Source organism: Myotis lucifugus, unplaced genomic scaffold (genome assembly GCF_000147115.1).
Source record: "Myotis lucifugus unplaced genomic scaffold, Myoluc2.0 scaffold_60, whole genome shotgun sequence".
Taxonomy (NCBI): domain Eukaryota; kingdom Metazoa; phylum Chordata; class Mammalia; order Chiroptera; family Vespertilionidae; genus Myotis; species Myotis lucifugus.
In genome coordinates, this window is record NW_005871108.1 from 6593307 (window position 1) to 6610821 (window position 17515).

The following is a 17515-nucleotide window of genomic DNA, read 5'->3' on the forward strand; positions in this document are numbered from 1 at the left end:
TGGGTTTAAGGCTGTTTTGCTAAATTCTGTCTCTACTTGATTTATCAAAAAAGGCTTGCATGATATCACACATTATTTTGCAGGGCATCTGGACCCAGATAGCCTTATTTATCTTGGCATCAATAAAACCAAGGACAACCAATAACAGCCAGAATAATTCCTGGGCATCTCATCTTGATGTCTCATGAAGGTAGGAGACTGTAAGTGCTTCCACAGTTGGGACCACATCTTGGCCATCCTTGCATCTACTACAGTGCCCGGTGCTTAAAGTGTTAGTTAAGGTCAATAAAATCACAATGGGCAGTACCACAAAGGAGTAACCTTTGAAGACATTTCTTGTTCTTTGTACAGGCCAGGTGGGATGGCGACTTCAGACATGGTGAGGTCGATGCTGTGGTGAATCTGGATGAGCAGTGTCATGAGAAGCTGAGGAAAGAGTTGGAACATAGCTTCTTGGAGCTTGTTTCCCATAAACACCTCATAAAGGGCATCTGTTGCCTGTGGTAGAAAAGGCACACAGCAGAGCTGAACATGCTAGCCCTAATCGTTATTCTTGCTTTACTTCTGCTTGTGCCAGAACATGCTTTCTGGTTCTACTATCTCATAGGCACAATAGTAGTGGTACTCAGTGCAGGAACATGAAAGTGAGGGGGGAAAGGAATAGGAGTAAAGTGGTCATTAAAAGTTGTCAAAGAGTGAGGGGGAGTCCTGAAACCCAGAAGTAAACTATCAAGGAAACTATTATCATATTTGCATGCAAATAAAAAGCCAAAGCAAAATTTATGATTAACAAAGTTAGAATATAATAATCTGGGAAAGTATTTGCATCAATGTGATATCTTTAATATATACAATGCTCTCACATATCAGTAAGAAAAAAAATATAAGGCTTGCTACTCAAAGTGTGGGCCACACACAGCAGTAGCACTGGCATCACATGAGAGCTGGTTAAAAATGGAGAATAAAAAGCCCTACCCCAGACCTTCTGCATCAGAATCTGTATTTCAATTAGATCTCTAGATGACTGTGGCTTGTGTGCATATTAAAACTGAGATACACTGGTATATAGGACATGCGCAGATGAGTTACAAAAGAAGAATTATAAATAACCAATTAAAAAACATATACAGCCCTGGTCAGGTGGCTCAGTCAGTTGGAGCATCATACTGTACGCCAAAAGGTTGTGCGTTTGATTCCGGGTCAGGGCACATACCTAGGTTGCGGGTTTGGTCCCAGTTGGGGCGTGTGCAGGAGGCAACCAATCAGTGTTTTTCTCTCTCACATAGATGTTTCTCTGTCTATCTTCCTTTCTCTCTGAAAATCAATGAAAGGCATATCCTTGGATGAAGATTTTAAAAAAGAATATATACAAATGTTTCACCTCACCAATAACAAAATTATAATTAAAACATGTTCCTTTTGAAGGGGATTACTGGGGGAGATAGGGGTCACCTGTAATACTTTAACAATAAAGACAAATTTAAAAAACAAAAACAAAATGTTTCTTTTTAACCTATCAGGTAGGCAACAATAAAAAGACTGGCAATAATCAATGTAGTGAGAGGGTGGGTAAATGGGCATTCTTGTACATGACTGGTAGGAGGGCAACATTCTAGAGAACCATCTGGGAAAATTATCAGAAGTTTAAATAATCCCACCCTTTGACCTAGAAATTTCCCTTCAATGGACTTTATCCTAAATAATTGGTATGTACAGTATAACAAAATTTATGTCTGCTACAGTACTGTTTTAATGGAAAAAGTTTAAAAATTATTAAAATATTCACTAATATGAAACTTGATAATAAAATAAATGATTCAATACTATGTATTACCTATTTTTTTAAAAAGTAATTGAAAATAAATTACTATTCAACCATGAAAAAGATAACAGAGAGCCTCATATATTGATATGGAAAGTAGTAATATATTGTTAAATAAAAACAGCAGGTCATCAAAGAGTATGTATTATGATCATATATATATACACATATATATATGTATATGCACAAATAATTTTATAGACTAATATAGTTAAATAGCTTTATCTGTCCTAACTCCTAGAATTGCACTAAAATGGCATTACAGGGATTTTTAAAAAGGCATAAATCTACAAGAACCAGAATAGGAGAGGAGACAATAGCAGACTAGAGATGTCAAAGTATTTTTGGAAGCTAAAAAAAAGTGTGATGGTACCTTAGGTCAGGGAAAGCTGAACCATAAACTGGTTGGAAAGAAAATAAAGTAAAAAGTACATGTGGATAAGAGGGGGAGGCTGTGCATATACTGGACAGGGAGTACATAGGAACGCTGTATTTTCTGCTCAATTTTGCTGTAAACCTAAAACTCTTTAAAAAATAAAGTCTAGTTGGCCAGTGTGGCTCAGTGGTTGAGCATCGACTTATGAATCAGGAGGTCATGGTTCGATTCCCGGTCAGGGCACATGCCCAGGCTGCGGGCTTGATCCCCAGTGTGGGGCGTGCAGGAGGCAGCTGATCAATGATTCTCTCTCATCATTGATGTTTTTATCTCTATCTCCCTCTCCCTTCCTCTCTGAAATCAATAAAAATATCTTTTAAAAAAATAAAGTCTATTTAAAAGGAAAAAAGTATACCAAATACATATACAAAAACTTCATTTATGTATAAACACTTCTAAAAAGTTCATTTTTAGGGAAATGGTACGGCCATTATTTAAACATTACCATCTGGTCCTTTACAGAAAAGGTTTGCAAACCTCTGCTTAAGGAGGACCTTTGCTTTCTAATTTATATTCTTCTGTATTATTTGAAAAAATTTTAACAAGTTTGTATTACTTTTAACTATGATGATATATATCTTTTAAGGTTGAGGGAAGGAATGTTTAAAACTTATAAACCATACTGATTGCTTCACTTTCCTCAGCCCCATCCATGTCAATCCATTGGTAGAGACACTCCAGATTTATAAATGGATGACAGAAGCAAACTTTGAGAGGAACCAAAAGGAACACTCTCCAGATAGGGTGTTGGGCCAGTCATCCCAAGGGGGAAGCATGGTGGGCTGAAGTTGGAGGAGCACAGCTCAATGGCTTACAGCAACAGCCACATAGGCCATCTTCTCCTGGGTGGGCTCATTATGGCATGTCTGCAGCTTCCTCAGGAGCCTCGACAGGATCCCAGTTGTGCTGGGCACCTCCACCTTCAGAGTTCTCCACATCTCAGCCAGATTTCTAGAAAACCAGAGTAAGAAGGTTCAGGAAAATGGCTTATTCCAGGCCTATCATGACCACAATGTGTTTAGAGTCTGTTTAGAATCCAATCTATAAGAGGTTTCCTGCTGTTTAGTTCTTCAGGGTAGCAAAACACTTACTCTCTGATTTCATAACAGTACTAGTAATTCCCAAGGTTTTATAGACCAAAGTTCCTATTGCTTTAGCACAGACTTCAAGACATTCACAAACTGGCTCTAACTTACCTTTTCAGTCTCATAACTTCCCTATCACATACTTTGTGCTCTAGCTACCCAAACTATTCACCTTCACCAAATAAACAATGAACTTTGAAAACCCTACATCTTTGCTCAAGTCATTTCCTTAAACTGAAAGGCCCTTTCCAAAACTCTCCTCTGCCCATCAACATCCTTCTAGGTCCAGCTCCAAAGTCCTCTTTTCTATGAAGCCTTTGCTGCTTCATCACTCATGAGAGTGCCCACAACACTTTAAAAATTTGTTTGTTACAGAGGTTGCCTCAGTCTCAATGTGCTATTGTCAGTTCTCTGTAGGTGTGTCCACCTGTTCCCTCTGAGGCAGGGAATACCTCTGGCTTCTATGAATCCCTCAGGGCCTAGCACAATGGCAAGCTTACAGAAGGCATTTAAAGACATACTTATTCAATCTAGTATATGGTCTTCAAATTTTGGCTAAGGTCAAGCCTTGAAATAAAGCTTTGATCTTCTTTAGAAGGTATCTCTTCTTAAAAGTAGCATGTAATAACTTCTCTTCTATCACTGACTCAAAGGTAGGGCCTGACTTATATAAACACTGTGGAGGAGCATTATGGGGAAAGATGAGAAGATTGGGAGCTACTCATGTTTTAACTCAAAATCTACCTACGTATCTTTGTGTGCTAGACTCAGTGTTTTTGTAAAGCATGATTTTCCAACTACCTGCTCAGAATCACTCTAAAAACTGAGAGGCTTAAAGATTATTCCTACATTTCTGCTCCTTACTTTGGTAATATGAATCCTATATAATAAAAGGCTAATATGCAACTTATCCCCTCGATGGGAAGTTCAACCTGGAGTTTGACCAGGGGGCGGGGGCAGCTGGCCAACCACCCGTGGCCCCTCCCCCCGGCTGGCCGGGCCTGATCACCCTGATCAGAGCAGGCCGGCTGGACCTCATCTGTGCACGAATTCGTTCACCGGGCCTCTAGTCTGTGAATAAAACAAAGTAAGTTTCTAAAGAATTCCTGAAGGGAAGATAGATGCAGTGTGGGATATTGAAAAGGCTGTTGACTGGGGAAACAGATTGTAGAATATTAACATTCATTCTGGGGTGAAACTAAGAAATTCCTATATTTACTTACTCTTGATTTTTTTCTCTGAATTCCTGAGTGAGTAGATAAAGTACTTAAGAAGCTATTTATTGTGCCCTGGCCGGTGTGGCTCAGTTGGTTGAGCGTTGTCTCTGCACCAAAAGGTCAAAGGTTTGATTCCCAATCAGGGCACATACCCAGGTTTCAGGCTCAATCCTTGCAGGAGGCAGCCGATCAAAGTTTCTCTCTCTCATGGATGTTTCTATTTCTGTCCCTTCCTATTTCTAAAATCAATAAAAACATATTTTTAAAAAGAAAAAGCTATTTATTGTGAAAGAAGTGTTTCAAAATACTTTTGGTTCTGCACATCTCTAAGTGTGCTGGGAATGCATTTGAATTAGGAACACACACACATGGGCCTATAAACCTTCTCAAAGTTTAGTGTGAAAAAAATCATCTCGGAGTTTGTTAAAAATAAGAAACAGGGCTCACTTCAGTGATACTGAGTCTGTAGATGTGACATTGTTTTTGTTTGCCCATCATTTGGGAATGAGCATTCATTAAACTGTTTCATACCTTCCTGGTATTTATTTTCTCTATACTTTATGTCTAGATGGTCTCTTCCCATCCCCCATCCTACCATCTACATGGTAATTTACACTAAAAACTCAGCTAGGGACATCCCTTCTTTCAGAAATCCTTTACCAATCCTTCATCTAATTAAGTTTCCTCCTAGGGGTTTCCACAGAACTCTCTTATTTTGCTTTGGCATCCTCTGTTATTCATCTATGTCTGCTACCAAATAGTGTGCTGCTAGAGGGAGGGTCCATGTCCTGTCCATTATTTCCCCAGTGCCTAACAGCACACAGACTCCTAAGAACAATTACACCGATCTGTAAACAAACTAATGGGCTTCAGGTAAGTGACCAAAAACATAATCAGAATGAAGTTTCCTAAGTCATTTTATTTCTAACAGAATCCACATTCTCATATGATCTAAAGCAGTAGTTCTTTCTCAAAGTCATCCAAGAGCTAGAACACATACAAACAATAAAATAATGCTAAAATTGCACTTAAAATAGCTAGGTATAGTTAATATTTATACTAAATCGAGTGCTTTATACAAGAATCTAGTGTAGCTAAACTGAAGCAAGTAGTAAAGATTTAAAAATACATTACAGAAATATATAAAAGTCAGAATATTTTTTTAAAAACCTGTATGAACTATTTTTTTCCTTTGGATGAGTTAAAGTCATCCTGTATTTGATTTAGTGGCAGAATGTGTAAGTTCAGCTCATAAAAACATCGGCACTATACCAAAACATTCTGTGGAACCACTCATTGAAAGTGTTTTTTGAACAGTTTAAAGCTGAGAAATCTTTTCTTCAAATTCAATAATTACCCAGAATCACAATATACTATAAAGCAGATAAAAGGGGTGCTACTCTGGGTAAAGTGGAGTGGGGATGGGGGCACCTGGAGCCCTCTCCTGATGCCTCACTGCCTTCCTCATAAGGTATCTCCTGGAACTTTCCAGGGGCCTCCAACTATGAAAACCACTTATCACTAATCTAAAAAAACAACAACCTCAAAACAAACATCTTATTTGTTCCTCTCTATGATTCTACTCTTTTTTAAAAAAATGTGTATCTATTTTTAAAATATATTTTATTGATTTTTTTTACAGAGAGGAAGAGAGAGGGATAGAGAGTTAGAAACATCCATGATAGAGAAACATCCATCAGCTGCCTCCTGCACATCCACTACTGGGGATGTGCCCGCAACCAAGGTACATGCCCTTGACCGGAATCGAACCTGGGACTCTTCAGTCCACAGGCCGATGCTCTAGCCACTGAGCCAAACTGGTCAGGGCTCTATCTATTTTTTGCTAAATCTTTCTTAAGTGCATTGCAGGCATTGTGACATCCATCCCTAAATACTTCAACATCTATCTCCTAAGAATAAGGACATTCTTCTGTATAACCATATTATCATTTCACACCTTAGAAAATTACATTTATTTAATAATCTAGCATAGAGTCTCTTTTTAGCATTTGCTTTTCATCCAGGATTCAAACAAAGTTACATACTGCATTTGGCTATGTCTCTTTCCTTTTTTAAAATTCTAGAACAGTGCTCCCAGCACCATTTTTTCTTTTATGACATGAACTTCTTTGAAGAGTTCAGCCCAACCATCTTGTAAATGTTCTCTATTCTGGATTTGTTGAATTATTTCTTTGTGTTTAGCATTATATTCTGACTTATATTGCAGGCATCTGTTTATATCTTATCTCCTTATAAGGATACATTTTTAGGGCAACCATGTTCTACAATTCTACAACCATGTGTCACACACCCAGAGGTTGTATTAGGTTCTGTTACCTGTCATATGGTACTGGATGATACAGAAGGTAGCTGATCACTGTATCTGTGTACTTGGGCCTGGAGATAAGCAAACTCACGATAGTTATGACTTGTTGGCGGACACTAGGCTGGCTGATCATGGATAGCTGGGCACAGATAACTCCCACAATCTCTGGTACCTGAAGAGGAAAAAGAAATGACTAAGACCTTAATCCTGTGGGACATTGATAGTTACTGAGACTATTGTGGTTATTTCTGAAAGGTCCTGGGATGACTTTTAAAACAGAATCTTTTTTTTTTAAAGTTTATTATCAAATCTACTTAAAACTTATCTGTATGTAAGTATATGCGTATAAAAGTTTTTGGAAGACCATATATACAAAGATGTCAGTAATGTGTCTTTGAGTGATATTAATTTTTTGCTTATATATATATATATTTTATTGATCTCAGAGAAGAAACATCAATGATGCGAGAAAATCATTGATCGGCTGCCTCCTGCATGCTCCCCACTGGGTATCGAGCCCACAACCTGGGCACGTGCCCTGACTGGGAATCAAACCACAATGTCCTGTTTCATAAGTTGATGCTCAACCACTGAGCCACGCCAGCCAGGCTTTTGCTTATATAGTTTCTAATTTTTCTTTAATGATTATGTATTGATTTTATAATAAGATAAATTATTAAATTTAGTGTTGCAAGAAAGCTGAGATTTTTTCACTTTGACTCTGAGATTGGCAGAGGAGTCATACCTGCCATCGGGCTTTGGTCCATTTCTCTGCTTGAACTACTCTTCCTGCGCACAGACTCATCACTTCAGGGCTCTGTGGAAATGTCAGTGTCTGAGAGGCAGTCCTCAACAACCTCATATAAAATGGCTGTCATTACCAGCAGCTGCCAGAAACTGGTTTAAGGATGGCAGGTGATGTCAGTCCTGGCCAGTAAAACATGAGGGAAAATCCACTGGGGGGTATTGGGAAAGAGTGTCCTCTTTGATTAAAGGGACAAAAGGAAAACATCTTTTCTTTGCTGAGTCATAAAGTCTGAAACTGTGGCAAGTACCTCTGGCTATATGAACAGGCAAAGCAGAAAGATGCAAAAGCCCCTGTCTCTCTGATAACACTGTTGAGTCACCAAACTAATCCTAGAACATATACTCTACTTCCTGACTTCTTATATGAAATGATAAACTCTTGGCATAATCTTCTTAGTTTATTTTTTTTAATATATATTTTTTATTGATTTCAGAGAGGAAGGGAGAGAGAGAGAGAGAGAGAAACATCAATGATGAGAATCATTGATCAGCTGCCTCCTGCACACCCCCCACTGGGGATTGAGCCCGAAACCTGGGCACATGCCCTGACCAGGAATCGAACTGGTGACCTCTTGGTTCCTAGGTCGACGCTCTACCGCTGAGCTACACCTGGCTGGGCTTAGTTTATTTTTTAACACCTGAAAGTACCCAACTGATATGTGTCCATCTCATTGTGCTCTAATTATATTGTTCTTTTTGCATCTTTGCTATTTTAATAGCTTTAAAAATGGGTTTTCATAATTTAAGAATTACTTTTTATTTTTACCAAAGTGCACACAATTTTAAAGGTCCAGTGGTATTTCAAGGCTCTCTCTTGTCTATCCCCCAGGTCTGTTATTCAGAGATAACTACTTTTATCGCTTCCCATGTCCTTCCATATTTCTAAGTGATATAATTACATTGTTATTTCTTGATGTTTCCGTTTTCGATACATTTACATAAACTTTCTTTATTTTATACTTACTAAGTTGGCCCCCTTCTAGGATCACCGATGGCTTGATTTTTAAAAATTTGACACCACTGCCTGATTAGCATGGTTCAGTGGCCGAGAGTCAACCTATGAACCAGGAGGTCATAGTTCAATCTTGGTCAGGGCACATGCCCAGGTTGTGGGCTCGATCCCCAGTAGGAGGCGTGCAGGAGGCAACCGATCAATGATTCTTTTTTTTAAAAAAAATATATTTTATTGATTTTTTACAGAGAGGAAGGGAGAGAGATAGTCAGAAACATCGATGAGAGAGAAACATCGATCAGCCGCCTCCTGCACATCCCCCATTGGGGATGTGCCCGCAACCCAGGTACATGCCCTTGACCGGAATCGAACCTGGGACCCCCGGTTTCGGCCCGATCAATGATTCTTTTTTTTTTTTAATATATTTTATTGATTTTTTACAGAGAGGAAGGGAGAGGGATAGAGAGTTAGAAACATCGATGAGAGAGAAACATCGATCAGCTGCTCCTGCACATCCCCCACCGGGGATGTGCCCGCAACCCAGGTACATGCCCTTGACCGGAATCGAACCCGGGACCTTTCAGTCCGCAGGCCGACGCTCTATCCACTGAGCCAAACCGGTTTCGGCGATTCTTTATCATCATTGATGTTTCTATCTCTCTCTTCCTTCCTCTCTCAAATCAATAAACATATATTAAAAAAAATAAAAATTTAACACCATTAATTAACCTGAATGAGGATCTAAATTGAAGTTACCATTCTCATATGTGTTAATTATATCTTCCCAGCAAAACAATACTCTTCTGAAAAATATGGATTACACCTTAGATTTTAAAAAAGTTCCCTCCCTAGCTGCATACACAGTAGTCATTTATGATATACTTGTTGAAAGGATGAATATTCAACATTGACCAAATGGACTAAAGGTTGGCCTTGGTCTCCATCAGTAGTTGTTGTCAGCTGAAAAGAAGCAGTAGGAGAGATCTGAGCAGCTGCAGGAAGGAGAGCTCTAGCTGATATTTTAAACCCAGGAAAGAGCCATGGAGCTTTTTACCTCCTCAAATCGGAACTCCACATTTTCTACCAATGACATCAGCAATTCTCCGGCTAATTGGTGGGTACAGGAATGTTCCAGATTTTTTAGGCCATCCAATATAGTCACTACAAACTGGCAGAGCTCATTTGAATCGAGTAAAACTTCGAAGATCTGAAATGATTTAAGAAAAATGAACTTCCAAGTTACATGGTATGACAGAGCCCTGAACAAGGAATCAATTAATAAGTTAACAATCAGAGAAGAGTTTAAATACTAGTATGTACAATGCTGCTTACTTCAATTTTGTTTATAAAAGTGAAAAGCTGGAAGTAACCCAAATGTCCACTGCTGGGTCTGTGCATGGCCTTTTATAGCTCTGACTTTTAGTAAGAAGGTTTATTACTGAGATCCGCAGAAAGAGTCCCACTTTTATAGGAACAGAATTAAAGGAAAGGCCCTAGTGCTAAAGTAGTATGGCTGACGGAGTCCGAGGCATCGCTAAAATACCTTGTCTGGAGACAATGTATTAAAAGAATGTGTCATTCTGCTTCTCATTGCACTTGCCAGTGTATAAAGTCCTTCCCTTGATTTTAATAGGTATAACTGATTAGGCACTTACTATGTGACAGGCACCAAGCAAGGCATTTTCCATACAAGCATCTCATTTAACCCTTACAGCATCTGAGTGATCCTAATTTTTACAGATCCCCCTTGTACAGATGAGGAAACTGATGCAGAGAATTAAAATTACCTGATACCTTTGACCCTACATGAACAAGATCTGTAGGTTTTTTCCCCCCTCATATTCCCTAACATAGTGCCTGGTACCTAGTAGATGCTTAAATATTTGATGAATAATGAATAAATACATTAACTAAAAAGTGTATGGCTTTTTGGCTCAACTACATTCTCTTACAGCTCCTTTTTGTAACAAGATTTTATACATGCAAGAGGCTGGCTAGGGTTAGGGGGACAATTAATGGGAGCAGAGCATGTCTGAAGAGCTATCCAGTGATATTGGCCCCATACAATACATTGCCAGAACTTTCCCCGAAGTATTTTTACCATTTTACATTCCCGTCAACAAATGTACGAGACTTCTGATTGTTTCTCATCCTCTCCAACACTTCAAGATGTTTGTCTTAATTTTTGCCATTCTGATTACCTTGGCAATTTTGAAGGGACACGCGTAGAATTGTTTAATACTGTAGAATTCTAGGAGTTCTTGACAGTTTTTCATTGCTCCTCTCAAGATTGGGCGATTTTTCTTGTCCTCAGTGATATCTGAGAAGAAAATATGAAATATTGACACTTTCTGGCTTATTTCTTTCTTCCGATTTTGCAAGTTTGGTTGATTTCCAGGTTGAAATGAATCCCAAGATATCACTCTTCTTGTCTTTTTCATTTGAATAAAAATGCCTGGGGAAGGAGTGTGTGTAAATCTGAAGGCTGATTTGTTTCCCCTCTGTTATAGGACAACATACAAGAAGGGCTGAAAGAAAAAGAAGAGCTTTTTGTAAGAGCAGAGCTTTTGAGTGAGTTAGGAGTACAACCAAGACAAGACTTTTGAGGGATCTCCCGATGAAACTCAGGTCCCCACAAAAAAAGTTGCACAATTTTGTACTGTGTCTGATAATTGTGATATCAGAATTTTTTATGTGTATAGTTTTGCTGATTGTTGAGTCTGCCAGTACTCCCTCGCAGTGCCCTGTTTCTCTCATGTTCCCTAGAAACTTATCTATGGGAAGTCTTTGAGCCCTTGGTTGAGGATACTGTCTCTCCAACTAGAAAATAAGCTTCTAGGGGAAGGGACTTTGTCTTGTTCACCAGTGCTCCCCTTAAAAACAATAAATGGTTCATAAATATTTCTTGAATGAATAATCAGTTGTAGTTCCTTAATTGTATGTCTTGGTAAACTGTCCTCATACTTGGAGCTGCCCAGAGATTAGATGATTACTTTGGGAAGCATGGAGGTCATCATACCTCCTTGCTAATATTCTTTATTTTTCAGATTATCTTCAGAGACTTTTTTGAATCCCACACTAGATTTAATTCTTACTCATAGCCCCTGTGGTTTCCCTTCACAGCAGTTATCTTTATTTATAATAATAGTTATTTGTTGATTCTTTGATTTTCTGACTCACACTCTAGACTATGTCACTGGATGGCTTGATGGCTTATATTCTGGTTACTATTGTATCCCAAGTAAGTACTCAGTAAACATTTATGAGATAAATAAATGAACGAAGGCCCAAATAATGGCAAGAACCTCTTCTACTTCTGTCCAAACTAATCACTCCAGCATGTCCAGAGTGTTACATGTTTAGATACTCTTAACTCCATGGCCATGTATATGGCTGACACTGTGGGTCTGACCCAGTGTTATGATTCTAATTATTAAGTCAGCGTTGCTCCATCTCGGCCTATGGACTATGAACCTTTCTCACTGTAAACCACTGTAAAGAAGACTTTCTAGGATGTGGGGAGTGAGGGCGCAGGAGGACTGGAGCTTGTGTTGTGCTAGAGAACTTATGTAGGGCTTGGCTGCTTTCAGCGGTGCCTTACACTTCAGCCGCAAGGTGATGTGCAGCAGATAGTACGTGCTCTCTGCAGCCTCCTCAGCCACCTCATTCAGTGGGTCTCCACACAGTAGAACCATTAGAGCCACTAGGTGTCCAAGTCTTTGGAATCGTAGTGGAAGCTAGTTGAGAGAAAAGAAAAATGCCATTGGAATACAGGTGTATTTAGTGCCTTAGATTTAAGTTGTTGAGAAGTAATTCCACTTCCACCATCTATTCAAGAGAATTGCAAGAGTTGCATTCAGCCCTTGGGTCTCTTGAAAGTTAACATTTAACATGTATGGATACAATATGTCCAGCAAATGATAGTAAATGTGGTAACTTCTAAACTAAGTAAGCAATCTGAAATTTCAAAAAGTTTATACGTAAAGATGTTCATTCTAGCACTGTTTTTAAAGACCCCACATTGAAAAAAAATTATCCAATAGTAAAGAGAACTATTGTTTAGCCACTCTGAATATAATAATTAGAAATTAAGTATCCTAGGAATTTATAATAAGGTGTTGCTAGTCTAATAAGTGAAAAAGTTGGATACAAAGTTGAGGTGTACCATTAAATACTACTTTAAAATTTATTTATTGATAGTTTGCTTTATTATGAAAAAAAGTAAAGTAGCAGGCAAAAGCCATATCAGCAAAAGAAATGTAATTTAAAATAAATAGTGAAGAAAGTGGGATAAATTTAAAAAATGAATGTAGAAAAGATAAATGAAGCTAAGAATTTGGTTAGTATGCAGAATTCTAGTCATCATTTGCTTGAGATAGGCCATGGAGCTATGCACCGGAGCTCAGCGCTGAATTTTCTCAGGACTAATGCAATGTCCCATATAATATAATTCAAATTGCCCATAAGACAAGAAGCAAATAGCCATGGAGGGAAAACACAACTGTTTCTAGGACTGAGTCAGAAAGAAATTTCTTCGGTGGCTCTTCAGAAAAATACACTGAGATATTGTGAACAGTAGCCTCTACAACTTATTTACAGTCAACACAGCAACACATATACAAAACTGTATAATATCTTTCATTCACTGGTATAGCTTTCGTCCATTCATTCAATCAACAAATACTATGTGTCAGTTATAAGCCAGGAACTGGTTATGACTATGGCACTTATGGCTAAGGCACTATGATCGGCACTGGGGATATAGACAGTGAACAACAGATAACATCCCTACTCATGGAGATGATATTCCAACTGGAGGAATATAAAGGAAAAAACGAAGTAAATGTATATGTATCCAATAGTGATATATACCATGATGAAGAAAAACGTAGAGGATAAGGATAGGAATTGCTATTTTAGAATGGTCAGGGACAATCTCATTAATGTTAAAATGAGGGACTGCACCATGTAGAAATCTGAGGGAAAGACATTCCAGACGGAGAGAATAACAAGTGCAAAGAGAAGGGACAGTATGTGGCGTTTCTGAGGAGCAAGTAGGTGAGGTTGGCTGGAGCAGAGTAAATGAGAAACAAAAGAAATGGGAGGTAGATGAAGATGGGCCCAGATCACATAACAACTTAGAGCAGTGGTTCTCAACCTTCTGGCCCTTTAAATACAGTTCCTCATGTTGTGACCCAAACATAAAATTATTTTTGTTGCTACTTCATAACTGTAATGCTATGAATCGTAATGTAAATGTCTGATATGCAGGATGGTCTTAGACGACCACTGTGAAAGGGTCGTTCAACCGCCAAAGGGGTCGCGACCCACAGGTTGAGAACCGTTGACTTAGAGAATATTGTAAGAATTTTATTCTGTATGAGCCGGGAAGCCATTGGAGGGTTCTGAGCAGAGAAGGAATCTGAGCTGACCTACATTTATTCAGTACATATTTAATTGAGCATCTACATGTAGCATGTTCTGTGCTAAGCACTGGGGATGCTGTGGTAAACAAGTAAACATAATCACTGATAAAATTTACATTCTAGAGGAAAATGGACCATAAATCCATTTTTACTGGACCAATAAAAATAATCAAACAAGATAACCTTTGATTCTAAGAAGTCATAGGAAGGAAAGAGAGAGAGAGAGAGCAAGGGTAGATCTATTTGTAAGCAAAGGCCTTTTTGAGGTGGAGACATTTAAACTGAGCACTGAAGATTGAGGAGAAGTTAGCTATGTGAAGAGTTAGGGAAGGTTATTCCAAGCAGAGGACATAGTAAATGCAAAGGCCATGAAACAGGAAGAGCTTTAGATGATAAAGAATGTAAGGGAGGTTAATGTGGCTGGAGTGGGCAGGCAGGCACTATATCATACAAGACCTTGTATTCTAAAAATAGTTGGAAATTATTGGATCAAAGAAGTGATGTGGGTTTTAAGAAGATTACTCTGGCTACATATAGAGAACAACCTGGAAGGAACTGAAGTAGAAGCCCCCATCCCAACACACTCATGCACAAAACATCCTCAGAAGGAATTAAAAAAAAAATGTCAACAGTGGCTATTAACATGGGCCCTCAGATATTTTTAGATTACATTTATTTACTCATTCAAAAACATTTACTATATTGTGCTAAGCAACGAGGATACAAGATTAATAAACACAGTACCTGGCCTCAAAGTGCTTGAATTTTAGGAGAGGGGGAGATATATGAATAATGCCTGAGCACCGAGGAGTCATAAGTCTGGGAGTCATAAATAGGAGGGGAAATAGGCAGTGATAGGATGGCTTTGGATCTTTCCTCCTCTGCAACTGAAGGGCAGCTTACCTTCAAGTTGAGATGCATGCATAAGCACTTTAGAACTTGAGCAATGCTGGCTGCGGCTCTTTCCCGCTCATGGTCTTTAATTGATTGTAACCATGGGTCCATGTGCTATGAAAAATGAAGGGAGCCTAAATGATTTTTTGGGAAGATCTGGGATAACACCTTTATTCTGTTTTTGGAGAGAAGTTCCACATGTCACTACTATGTCTGAAAATATTTTCCTAAATTATAAACTTGTTTTGGAAATAAAAATGGCGGATGACAAACGAGGCACAAAGACCTAGGGGATCAGGTGGTCCAGCTTCCTTAGGGGCTTATTTCCTAGGCTTATTTTCCCTTCATCCCACTTTCTTCAATTATTTATCCTATTCTTCTGTATTTTTTCAGCTTTCTGAAACCTGCTTTGGAAAGACAGGAAATTAATGACATGCTATTAAAGAACTCTGAAGATGGGGAAATTGTATCTGCCTAGAACAGTCAGGGACGGATTCATGGAAAATATAATGTCCATGAGTAGGAGCTTCATAAAGAAGAAATGGCTTGAATTAAGTTGCCGAGGCAGGAAAGTTTAAGGCACAACTGGATAAAGGAAAGAAAGCCAATCTGGCTGCAGTGTTGATGTACAAAAATAAGACAAATGAGAAATAATGTTAAGGTTGATTGTGGCAATGATAAATGACCACCTGCACTTAGGCACAAATGATTAATAATAGTTTAAAGGGCTATCCCTTTTTGGGATAGCTACATCTTGAAAAGGGCCAAGAGAGCGAGATGTTTGAATGCAGTGAATGCACTCCAATGAATAAATTTCTAATGATGGAATGGCATTTGCTGGGACCAGTACAGGTGAGAGCAGGTAGGCATTAATAACATTTAAGTCTCACCTGGCTCATTCATGAGGCTGACTCTATTCTCTGGTCACTGATTGAAACCCTTCTGTGGTAGTAAGCAATAATAATTTAAGGAATACAGCAACCACTTAAACTGAAAGCCATTTATTTAATACAGTAATTATTGTCTCATGTAAAGGTGAAAAAAATGAGACTTTGAAAAATCACATTCTTGCTGAATTTATAACCAATGAATGGCAGAGAGTTGGAATTTGAACTCAAGTCTGACTCAAAATGGATAGCAAATACTCTTAACTATTATGCTCTCTCTTAAAACTTAATCCTGCCACATTTTCTCCCACTTTTACCATTTAATATAACTATTAACTTTCCCATTCTCTCCTGATAGCCTGTTTACCTTCAAAATGATGTCAAAATTTTCCAAATGTGGGTCTCTTACCACCAAACTCTGGAGCATCTCAGAGAATACCTGAAACGTCTGCCTGTAGAGACACTGAAAAGGCACAGGGATAAGTGATGCCACCCATGCGAGTTCCCCAGCACTGCACACTTTCAAGGCTCTCTTCATTATCTTGAGACTTTACTCAACATTGCAGACCCAGTGTGAAAGTGTCGGGAGGCAGTTTGTGAAACAATATATATTCACATTACATGGACATCGCAACATTAGTGGGAAGATAGTTGACTGATTCTAACTACATTTGGGGAATCACTTAGGGGCATCAAAGTACTTTTAAAGTTTGACTTGTGACTCTTTCTGACATCTTGAAACAAAGGGGAATAAAGTTGCCTTTAGCAATTGCTTTCCCAACCAGTTTTCTAGTGGCAGGAAAATCAAGGCCTTTGCACGTCCTCCTGGCTCTGCCTGAAAGCTTCTCCTCCAGAGATATCCACGCTCTCTCCAACTGTCACAGGGAGCTTTCCCTGACCACCCTGTGGAGAAAGCCCCCGTGCCTCCCACCCACAGTACTCTTTATCCTCTTCTTTCCCTGTTTTAATTTTTCACAGCACTCACTACCACCTGATAGTGTATTTACTGGCGAATTGTATCTCTGCACTAGGATAGAAGCTCCCTGGATCAGAGAGTGTACTGCTCTATTTCTGCTGCCTCTCATGATGCTTAGCACATGGTAACCCTACATATCTGCTAAGTATATGAACGCTCCACCTTATTTTAAAGCCAAAAGCAAGGGAAAAGAAGACCAAATAATAAGAGAAAAAGCTATTTAACCACCTATTCTATTTACCAGACTTGGTTTAAATGGTTTTTGGCTAGTTCCAAAAATATCAAATGCACTCTCCAAGTTATTAAAGCAAAGTGTGAGTTACCTCTGATTTGCAGGACCCACTTGGTTTGATTTCCTGCAGCTGGGTAAGGGTCTTTTCAGAGGGCAGAGTGATTGTACTTTTGATGATAAGACTAAACAAGTTAACTCGATCTTCAGAGCCAAACAGCAAATGGACATCTTGGTAACTAGAAAAAGACAGCTTGGGAATAGCAAATGGGGAAGGGTGTGACTTGACACTGATAAGCAGAGATCAAAGTAACCCAAAAGGAAAGAATAGACTGATCGGTATAACGTTCTGATGAAAGAGATCAATAGCTTGCTTGTCAGTCTGTTTAGATACATCTTACAAAAGGTTAGAGAAAGGGTTTCAGGTTCAGAGCCTCCATCCTTCTCCCCTTACCCTC

General features: G+C 38.8%; 1 protein-coding gene across 1 annotated transcript in view; it reads right to left on the minus strand.

Moving 5' to 3' along the window:
- Nucleotides 1-17515, minus strand: part of MROH8 (maestro heat like repeat family member 8) — a 55271-nt gene that overhangs the window by 16539 nt on the left and 21217 nt on the right. The window contains 9 exon segments of the mRNA XM_023754471.1: nt 308-498; nt 3074-3209; nt 6898-7058; nt 9700-9852; nt 10847-10965; nt 12247-12382; nt 14975-15079; nt 16220-16315; nt 17152-17296. Coding sequence (XP_023610239.1) covers nt 308-498; nt 3074-3209; nt 6898-7058; nt 9700-9852; nt 10847-10965; nt 12247-12382; nt 14975-15079; nt 16220-16315; nt 17152-17296 — 1242 coding nt within the window.